Source organism: Etheostoma spectabile, chromosome 5, assembly GCF_008692095.1.
Source record: "Etheostoma spectabile isolate EspeVRDwgs_2016 chromosome 5, UIUC_Espe_1.0, whole genome shotgun sequence".
Lineage (NCBI taxonomy): Eukaryota > Metazoa > Chordata > Actinopteri > Perciformes > Percidae > Etheostoma > Etheostoma spectabile.
The window spans coordinates 18,365,111-18,376,476 of record NC_045737.1 but is presented as its reverse complement, the minus strand read 5'-3'; the positions used below and the strand labels follow the sequence as shown (position 1 = coordinate 18,376,476).

Below are 11,366 nucleotides of genomic sequence, written 5' to 3'. Positions count from 1 at the left end.
TTTAAGCTGTAAGTACATGTGCACACAAACTCACAGAGAAAACCCCCTGAAAAACAACACCTGCATACACAAAAGCCTTTTACTCGATACTAGGTTTTACAGTTTCTGCCCTCTTGGTGCAGGATCATGTTTCTTTGTTTCTGTGTCCTATTTTGTTCCTTGAGTATCAGTGTAAGTTTCAGTTTAAACTAATAATCTCTCTAAAAAATGAACAGCGACACATGTTTTCAAACACTGTTTTATTGACACTATACAGATTCTTTGGTTGATTTGTGTGAGTTTCTAAAATACAACTACAGCTCATTAAATTATTCCCATAACTATTTTACAGCAAAACTATCACATAGGTACAAGATATGTGCAAAAGGAACACATTTTCCAAAAGCTTTAGTAAGTGTTAAAGAAAAAGGTTGATGTTTTTTTAATTAATTGAGCGTCAGTGTAAGTTCTGGCAGGCTAAGTAGTCAACACACTGCTAACCGCTATTGGCTGTGTAGCTGAGCTGCAGCAGCTGATCTGCATCAACGCATCAGCTGGTCAACTCCCCTCCCAGCTAAATTGTTACTTCAGCTGCTTTAGTTTGCTCCTAACTGCTTGCTGCTCACATCTATGCAACCCACAGCTCCACCTTGTCATTTCTAACGTGACATACGCTTCTATGTCTTTGTTGCTGCTCTGTTCATATGGGAAATAAGTTAAGCTCTACCAGTCTTAAACTGTGTGAGTGGCCCCTAATGCTGCTGCTGCTGTCCTGCTGGTGCTCATGAAAGGTTAGGGGAGTCTTCTGAACAGACTCACAAATTATTCAATAAAATTTCTTAAGGCATTTTTATCGTCTGCGTTGTTCTTGACTCAATGGACCTGTCAAAACTTAAATTATTTGCTTTCATGTCAAAACTTAGATGACAGACTCTCATGATATGCACTAAATATATCATGTATCATTTGCTTAGCACAAAGACTTCTTTCACTTTGTTTTCTGTTTGAGTCGAACAAAGCAGATATAACATGTTAATGAGTGACCTTTGGAGATGCTGGTAGTGTTGGACAGACTCAGGCTAGCTGTGCCCCCATTACCCGTCTTTATGCTAAGCTAGGATGAGCGACTACAAACTTCATATTTACTAATAAGAGTGGTATCAATCTTCTCGTCTAACACTGCAAGAAAGTGAGTAAGTGTATTTCCAAAAATACAAAGTACTTCTTAAAAAATCCAAACAATCTCTTGACGTTGAAAACAGCAGCTTGACTGAAAAAATACAGACCTACTAGCTTTTTCCAGATGTTTCAAATTTTGATGACAACTTAGAAATCTTCCATTATGACTGTGAGGTGGTTAAAAGCCAGAGAAAAAGCTACGGTGGTAATTAGACCTTGAGTTGAGATTTAGTTTTGTCGGATAAAATGAGATTACTGTTTTATTATCAAAGACCCAGCACAATCAACAGATACATCTTTGTACATTTATCATCACATAGATTATTTTTCTAATTATATCTCAATATTGAGTTTCTTCTTCCATTTTAGTGATATTATATGTACAGACAAATATCATGTTGCTGAGAATGACTATTGAATTTTAGGTTGAAGTTTTATTTCATTTCCATTTTAGTCTAATTTTTTGGAAGAGAAAGGCATTAAAACATGACATGTGGATATGGAAGACATGAAACAAGAAGGTTGTGGTGAGATCTAAACCACAGCTGGAAGGCACTTTGAGTTTATGAGACATCACTGCTTCTTCTCTTCACACACTTTGGCTCATTTTTTGCGCTCCTCGATCTGCTCCACCTCACTGGACTCGTCCACCACCTTGCCGTTGATCATGGTCTGGGTGACAACTTTTACAATCTTCCTGGTCCTTACTTCAGGTTCTTCTGTGACACAAAGTTAAATAAGGGTTTTTCAAAAAAAACTCTTTGATCTTTGTTGTCTAGACCAGCACTAAAAAATAGCATTAATGATAATCTCATAACAATACACTGTTTGTAGTATTACTTGCCATATAAAGGTTATGAGGCCGCACCGTAATGTAATATTTTAGCAGCTTTGGGCCATCCATACCTTCAATTGTGACTTAATGTCAGTAAACTTCTTTTGTTGACCGACATTATGCCAAAAAAATACAAAAGGGATGAAAAAGAGAAGAGATCAAATGTCAGTTAATCCAACTTTCACTGTGTGACTCATTTTCTTGGGGCTGTTTTTGTGTTAACTCTTATGTATGTAGGCAAAATGGAAGAGTCTGCTAAACTTAGGAAAGGATCGGATGCCCCTGCAGCATGTTGTTGACTGTAGAATTATGAGATAGGTACAATCCAAGATTATCTTTAGGAGACCAATATTAGGGGCTGTTTCAGACAGAAAATACAAGAGTAGTAAACAGTAGAAAACAGGTGCAGCAGGAGCATGCAGGAGCATCTGATCTTTTCCTAAGTTTTACAGACTCCCTTTTACGCACATGAATTCTGTCTTTGGGTTAGGTTAATGTATACCTACACAGGATCTAATAAGAGTGAAAAATAGAAATCATCAAAAAATTCTCTTCTCTTTTTCATCCTTTTTGTATTTCTAACAACAAGCCATTGCTGACTAACTCAAGTGGTTTTCAACAAGTGACCTCTGGCCAGATTTATAACACAACCATGTGAATAAGGGTGTAGAGATACTTTATACAAACAATCCTTGCCGGACACATTTGGTGCTTTATAGCATTCAGTAAATAAAATAGTCTGAACTTACTTTTAGGAGGAGGTGTTTCTTTCACCCTGTAGGACAAAACCACATGACAAATCAACGTCAATCCAGAATAGCAAGCAGAATAACATGTTCACTCAATGTCACTTTAAACACTTTAAAGGTACCCTGCCTCATTTGTTAGATCCATATGTGTTTGTGTTATATGGTAAATGTGAAAATGAACTGCTACCACCTCTGTCAGCTCTAGCCACTGAAAAGAAATGAGCGGAGAAATCAGGTCAATTCCAAAAAATGGTCAGTCTGATGTCATCTTGCCTGAGCTCATTACTATTCATGAGCTCGCCCAGTTGCGCCGGGTAAAGGATGCTGTTAGCCAATCAGAGTCAACCAGCTTAGCTCATTGAACATTAATGAGAACTGGCGCAAATCAAGTCTTCCTGCTGGCTTTCTATACCACGCTAGAATGGCTTGAAACAAGGTAACCAAGGCATTTTTTCCACAAAGAATGGTACAGAGTCTTGTCTGGCCTTAACCATCTCCGAATGTGGTCTGAGTGATCGGTTCCCAGTGCTTCCTGGGTGCATTCACAACTGTACTTAGAGCATCCATTTGTGATCGGATCAGTCAGGATAGATTTTGATACCAGGTGGAAACAAGGTTAAAAGAGTAAGGAAGTGTATTTTACATTCCTGTAAAACCAACCATTACATGTAAGGTGCACAATACATGCATAGTCAGGATAAAGACAAACTAAATGTACTACTATAAAGCAAAGAACAATACTAGTTAATACACAAAGACCAATAATGCATAAATAACTACCAATATATATCAATAAGTGTAAAATACTATCTTTACAATTCTCTTCTGGATTCCATTGTGGTATTTTGGCACTAGAAAAAACATGCAAACACAATGACACAGAAATTCTTGCTTGAAAAGATGATTGGTTGTGGTTTCCCAGCTCTCGCTTACATTTCCTCCCCCTCCAGCAGCTTCCTGTAGGTGGCGATCTCCATCTCCAGATTCTGTTTGATGCGCAGCAGCTGTTCATAATCGGTCTTGTTGCGTTGCATGTCCAAGCGCAGGTGAGACAGCTCATCCTCCAGCTGGGTCAGTGTGCTCTGAAGATTGTCCATCTCCACTGAGTACTTGTGCCCCGTTTCCCCAAGGTTTCCTTCCAACACACCAACCTGATAACAGAGCATGCAGGTAACGTTCAGTGACAGTAGAAAACAAGTCGTCCAACGTCTATCACATTACACATAGTCATTAAACATTGTTATTATAAAAATATGTCTGCAGCTTTTAAGCTATAGTGCATAGTTTCTGTCTGTTTCATGAGGAATTCTAAGTAGTGACAACTAAACTGTCGGCACATCCACATAACACAAGCCTTCCTTGATTGCGCACCACCCCCACCCCTCCTCCACACAGTTGCTAGTAGTCAAGGAGAATTAAAAAAACATGATGGCAGGCTTTGCTTGATTTTTTTGTGTGCAACAGTTGCCGGACGACACGATTTTCTAAACGTAGCCATACTGAGAAATACAGAAAGAGCTTTATGGAGCTGATAGTCTTAATTAGCTTAGCATCAACTCATTTGGCAATGGCTTGAATGAAACAGACATTCAATAATATAAAAATTTACACACTAAAGCTTTACATTTTAGAATAGTCTAAATGTATACACTGATGTGGCCTTAAAGATGCACTATGAGTTCCTGCATGGTCACTTCCCCTCCCCCCATGTTTCCATAACTGTCATGACTAACTGACTAACTGGCACTAACCCCCACCCCTCCCCCAACCATCTTGTTGGTGATTGGCTGGAGTGGTTTGTTGTATTTTGGTGCACAGGCTGTGCTTCGAGTGTTTGTTCAATGTTTACGACCCCTGTATTGTCTCCTGAGACCGGGCTTTTTCACAGTGTATTCGGGGGCAGGCAGCTAGCGGCTTAAGGGGCGATGCCTACGGTTTGAGACAAAGATTAAATTGAAACCATGCAGGAACTCATAATACACCTTTAAGGTACCCTGTGAAGATTTTACCAACCATTGTTTTGTATTTTTACCTGTTGAGCTCATCCATCATCAAGCCCCATCACCACTCCACCAGAGACACTAGAGACTGTCAGCGCCATAATATCTCTGCATTCAATACTGTGTGTTCATTATTTGGCAAACATCCATGAGCTATATTTTCTTCCATTGAACAGCTCCATATGCTGATGTTTGATCTGTGTTCACATTTAGCGGAGACACAGACAAAACATTGCCTTGTTTGGTGCTACTCTACGTCTTGTCACACTGATTGATTATTGGAGCAGAATGAAATTGCTGTGTACATTGTTCCTCTAAAAGCTCTTTGTTGACAAGGAGAAAGCAGCTGTAATCTATAGATAACATGTCTAACGTGTGCAGAAGAGAAGAGGAAGGGGCTGAGCTCCTGATTTATCCCTGAAAGAAAAATACTCTTTGCTGAGGTATTTGAATGAGAGGTCAAGTATTATTCCTGAAGAAACATGTGATTACATGTTCGAGCTACACCCCTGTGACGTGTGTTTATGCAGTAATGCACCTGCTTCCGAAGACTGTTGAGTTCGACCTCCAGAGCCTGCAGGAAACGTCGTCGCTCGCTGAACTCACTTTGGGCACAACGCAAAGCCTCGTTGCTTTCTTTGACCTCGGACTGCACTGCTTCCAACTGGAGACAAACAAATAAAAATAATATTTAGTGTAATGTACAGCATGTAGTGTTTTATACCACAAAATAAATGTATTAATACAATGAAAAAATAATAAAAAGATTTGTGTAGTGACGGACTTTCTTGAGGTACCAGGTCTCGGCCTCCTCCTTGTTCTTGCGAGCGATGCCCTCATACTGGACCCTCAGCTCAGCCATGATGGCCCCCAGATCAGGACCCTGAGCTGCTTCCACCTCCACAGTCACCTGCTCGTTGGCCAGACGAGACTTCATTGCATTCATCTCCTGTGATCATTCAAAGAGAGGGAAGGCAAAGCAGTGTTTAATGCTGCAACATCTTATAGTGTCCACCTCCCACCCTGGACAACTTTCAGGCCACAGTGTTTGTTAACACCTGATTTTGGCAGTGTATTACTTATCTACTAGCCAGTGGTAGAAGAAGTATTCAGTTTTTACTTTTAGAAAAAGTAGTGATACTACACTAAACCTATACTTCAGTGCGTTCACTCAAGTGGGATTTTGAATGCTCATTATACAAAAAGATGCTTGTTTGATGAGGTTTGATTTTATATATTAGAAATATGATTAAGTGCTTCAAACCTAATTTTAATAAAACAATTAAACGATAGTAAGGATATTTAAAAATGGTCTAGAAAGGTATTTCTGTAGCTTGAATCAAGAAAGAATAATAGTTTGCTACAATGGAATTCTGAAACACTTTTTTTTATAAAATTCCTGAAACTTACAAAATGTTTATCAGCCTTTAAATTGGTTGGAATGCTCTATCAGCACTACAGTCACAAAATAAGACATTAGAGTGGTCACTTAAGGACTGACGTTATTCAATAAATATTGAAAAATGCAAGTTTTACAAACTGTTTATATTTTTAAGTAAAATCTTGTCAAGGGTCAACAAGTGAAGACTAAAGAACAATATTCCTGTGTTTTAAGCATTTTTGTCCAGTTTTGTCCATATCCAGTTTGTAATGCAACTTCCATCCTGCAACTTTAATTGTTTCTGAACTCCTTCCTTTTCCTTTCTACATGTTTTGATCATCTCAGCGTGTACAAGATATAGTATATTCAATACAAATACAAATACATTGTCTTTAGTCAAGTCTTCAGTCCACATTCTGGATACCACACCTTACAGTCTAAACATACATAATCCCAGTGGCTGGATGGGCTCAAATACTCGTATGGGTTGTGTACACGGGTGTTGTCTTGCTATCTCGAAGCATTGTGACTACAAAGACAAAGCGTTTGTGTGTACGCTTAACATTATCATATTTCAGATTCCCAAACCTTCTACATCTGTGTTGCTGATAGAAAAAACAGGAACCCAAATGTGCTGGAAAGTGGTTTTTATGCAGCTTTAGAGAACCCACTGTGCTTCAAATACATCTTATATTTAAACAGGACTACTCTTGACAACTTGTAAAATGACTGTCTTGATGAGTCAACAGTCATTGATCATATCTGACATGACCTTCTTCTAGAAGGGATCTCACCTCATCGTGATTCTTCTTGAGGAAGTAGAGCTCCTCCTTCAGGCTGTCAAGGTCTCCTCGCAGAGTGGCGATGATCTGGTCGTGGTCAGACTTTGCTCTCTTCAGAGCCTGACAGTCCCTCTCCACCGACTGGCACAGGGTGGCCTCCGCCTCCCATCTGCAGGAAAAACACAGTGGAGGATTCAAACAGCGCAACACTAGTCTCAGTCCATGCGTCGCATGTATTTTCATTACATATCAGACATAGTTAACATAAATCTCCTCAGATTTTACAAAACCCCAAAAGGCAATTCAACACAAAATATAAGCATCCTTAAAAATTGTGTGTGTGGATGAAAAAAAGTCTACCTTCTGAAACATTTATATGATTTGTTACCCTTTTTGGAAACTGTAATTTGGCAAAAAAGTAATCTTGATTTAAGGTTTACTTACTATCTTTTCCCCCTAATACTTTCAATCACACCTCAAACGCTTCAATCCGTTGCAATGTTTTTATCAAACAATATCAATTCATGTTATTTTTCATTATTTTAAAACAAACAAGGATATTTGTCACTTCCTATTGCCATCTTTTTTGGATTAGAAATAGCCTTGTAAGTTATGTGTGACTATGAATATTCTTTGGTCCAAATGTGCAAAAGAATTTGTCAAGATTTTGGAAATACCATTATTAAAACAATAGAAACCCATCTTTTTTTTTCAGTAGTGGAAAACGTTCTCAGATTGTTCACTTGAGAAAAAATTGAATACCACACTGTAGAAATACTTCATTCATCAAAGTGTAAAGTATTATCAGCCAAATATACTTAAAGTATTATAGTAAAATTATATTCTAATTTACTGAACCTACTAGACTCTAGTGTTATAGCATAACATTGTACTGTACTTAATAACCTTCCATCATTGATGATATAAGATGAGAGACACAAACTGGAGGTAATGCAACACGTGCAAACAAGCACAGGATGCATAAAAACACTCACGAAATTGGTACACGTGCACTTTGCTGCTAAAACCATAAATCACTGCCAAGTGATGTATCACTCCTTCACATCAGACCACAGAACATACCATCAACACACTGTGAAAAACAAAAGTAGTGGGTGGGTGTTTTCTGACTCCACCATCTTTGCCAACTCTGGACTTAACTGTAACAATAACAGTAACAGTAACTGACGTTGTCTCTCTGACCTTCACAGTCTATCACATCCTTTGCTCACTGATGGCAATCTTTGTCTCCTGCGGGTGCCTGAGCACCGTGGGAATGGACCTCCTATTTCGCAGCCTGACATAAAGGTCATTTATTCACATTGCTCTGCAGTCTGGCGCTCCCATGTGAACGCTCACAGGCAAGTACAAGAAACGAAACTCTGTGTGACACTCACTTGACTCTGAAGTCATCGGCTGCCAGCTTGGCATTATCAATCTCCAGCAAGATACGGGCGTTCTCCAATGTCTTCTTTCTTAACTGAGTAGGGAACATGGTGCAAAGTTAATGAAGATCTGGCATCAAGTTCTACAGATGATATGCACTTTTTATACTGTAAATGTGCTGGTTTATTTACTGTAAAAACACACATGCTCTGACAAAAAAAACCCAGAACATTCACATCCATCTGGTTGCAGGAGCTTTGTGCTCCATTACTCATCACTGCCTTCAACTAAGTACCTTTTTAACAAGATGGGGCCTTTAAAACAACTGGATATTATCACGTGTCAATATGCAAAAATTGTGCTGCCGTCAGCGGCTTTGAAGGTTTCTGCTTCATCAAACAACCCTCCTTTGCACGATTAATAAAGTATAAATTATTATTATTATCATCATTATTATTACATTTTTCTTGCATTTGATTCTTTAAGGTGCTTCAAGAAAGTGTATGGGCATCCCAATATGGTATCAGGTGTTTAGGTAGAAAGATGAACACAATCTGAAGCGAAAAAGGCACCAGCACACTGAAAAGGTGCATTATGTATTGAGTGCCATTACTGTACATTGTTTCAACAATACATCTTCATATTCAATATGTGACTAAGAAGATTTATATTTAGGCTTCACCTGATTTAATATAGGTTGATATTGGATAGAGCACATCAACTACATCAACATGACAAAAATCCCTTCATGTGACCACATGCACTGTGTGTTGCCCTGTGCTTTTATTATATCATATCATTGTGCTTTGTGTTTTTGTATTGTATTCTTCTTTTTTCTCCTTCATGCTGCAACGGATGCTGGTAACTTTAATTTCCTTACGGGAGCCATCCCAAAGGGATTAATAAAGCTAAGTCGAAATCTAAGTCTAAGTCTATGCACGCATTAAAATCACTGGAGTGCAATCAAATGCTCCATGAAAGACAGTTGAGTTCTTAATTCTATCCTACAAACACTGACCTCCTGCCCGATGGCATGTGCCTGGGCCATCAGCCCCTCAATGTCATGCCTTTTTGGAGTTTTCTCCAGCATGAGCTGCTTGATCTTCATCTCCAGTTCAGCGTTGGACCTCTCCAGCGAGCGCACCTTGTCCAGGTAGCTGGCCAGCCGGTCGTTCAGGCCCTGCATGGTCTCTTTCCCACTGGCGGCACCACTGAGGCCGTTGAAGGAGAGGCTGGAGCCCAGCATGTTGAGGCCATTGCCCATTGAGAGAGAGCGAGACAGAGACAGTGTGCAGATGGAGACGGGAGGCTTTGAGCGGATACTGCGTCCGCTGTCTCTCACAGACATGCTGGAGGAGGGCTGACGCACCGAGTAGCTGCGCACAGAGAGGTTGGATGTCATGGTGGTCCACTGCAGAAGATCAAGATGAAAGTAGAATCAGTGCTCTTATGAAACTCTTATGTCAGCCAATCTACAGTAAAGCACAGATAGAACTTTTGTTTCAATGCGCAGGACAAAATCTGAGACTTTGGCTTTAAATATGCATTTGACGTGTCAATGCAGCAGACAAGAATGAACAGAAAAAAAGTTAAAGAATTAACTTTTAATCAACTTTTAAATCAACATGGACAAAAAGTCCCCAAAGTGCTGAAAAAAATGACAGTTATTCCGGCATTGTTTTGTTTTCTGCATTTTGTTTTGTTTTTGCATCTTCATGCTTGTTTTGTATGTGCAGTTTTGTGTCTCTCTGCAGTCATGTTATGAATCTTAGAGCCACCTAGAATCACAAGTAATTTAGCATCTCTTTGTGGTCTTTTTGTTTCTGTCTGTAGTGTGCCTCTTTGTAATTGTTTTGCATCTATCCTTTATATCGCATCTGTAGTTATCTAATATATCTCTGTACTTGTTTTGTTTCTCTTTGCGGACGTTTGATTGACTTTCAAACAAGAAATTTTAAAACTGTTTTAATTTTTTAATTTCCGTTTTAATTTTTTAAAACTTTAATCATAGAATTGTTCAGTAATCTATCTCTATCTCTCAAGACAGCTGCAAAGTGGGTCTTGTGGTGAGTCAATTGCCTTATGATGGTTAAACTACAAGTGCTGATTGTTAAGCATTATGTGTCTGTTCTTGTTATTGAAATAGTACATAGAACAATATAGAGGATCTACCACATGTCAGGCCTCCATCTGTGTCAGAATAGCTGTGAGTTTTAAATCTGCTTGATACTTGAAAACTTTTTCATTCTGTGATATGAAGTCTATAATTTGATGAGTAAAAACAAAGGACAAAGTTCAGCATAGTACTTACATCGAGTTCAGTTCTTCACAAGGTCCTCTGTTGTGCTGCTCGGTCAGGTTTCAATCCTGATGGTGAGTGACCGTTGTTTGCTGCTGGACCAGATTTTCACAGGTGAGTTTGGATGGAGTTTTGGATGGGTGGAGCCACTGTATGTCCAACCCACAGATTGTAGCAACAAGGGGGATGAAGCAACTTGACACCTCGAAGAGGAGTGGAAAAGAGAACTGTGGTGCACACGAACTGAACAATTCAGCATCAAATTTTTAAATGCAGTTGATTGTCTGCCCCATTGCAGGTTTGCAAACAGCAGCTGTAAGTTGAGACACTTGATTAATTTCCTGTAACAGTAAAACACACACTGACACACACTGAAACACACAACTTCCCCAGGTCTTCGTCCGATCTGTAAGGTGAAACTGGGAGGACAAACTGTTGTGGCCCGGCGGGAGGAAGCAGGAATGGAGGGACAATGGAGGGACAATGGAAGGACAGAATAAAAAGAAAATGAAGACCCCTGAGAAATGCAAGGCGTAGGCCCGGCTGAACTGGAAACCCGGTTTACACACACACACATACACCCACACAGTGTCAACTATCTCTTAGTCTTCTCTTGCTGTTATACAGTATGCAGTCCCCTGTTGCTGTATTGTAACATTCCTCTGGTGAGTATTGTTCTCTTTGTATAGAATCAGATCAAACAGTGACACACACGCATGCACGCACGCACGCACACACGCACGCACACACACACACAGACACACACACACACACAC

The 11,366-nt window shown here is 39.5% G+C and overlaps 1 protein-coding gene across 1 annotated transcript; it reads right to left on the bottom strand.

The window, feature by feature from the left end:
- Positions 1-241: 241 nt before the first annotated feature.
- On the bottom strand, positions 242-10,703 carry krt1-c5 (keratin, type 1, gene c5). Its single transcript, XM_032515533.1, has 9 exons — positions 10,603-10,703; positions 9,310-9,702; positions 8,303-8,385; positions 6,918-7,074; positions 5,527-5,691; positions 5,281-5,406; positions 3,676-3,893; positions 2,743-2,768; positions 242-1,877 (listed from the first exon to the last, which is right to left on the bottom strand). Exons 2-9 carry the CDS (start codon positions 9,691-9,693, stop codon positions 1,762-1,764), a joined length of 1,275 nt encoding a protein of 424 aa, XP_032371424.1. The 5' UTR covers positions 9,694-9,702; positions 10,603-10,703; the 3' UTR covers positions 242-1,761.
- Positions 10,704-11,366: the final 663 nt, after the last annotated feature.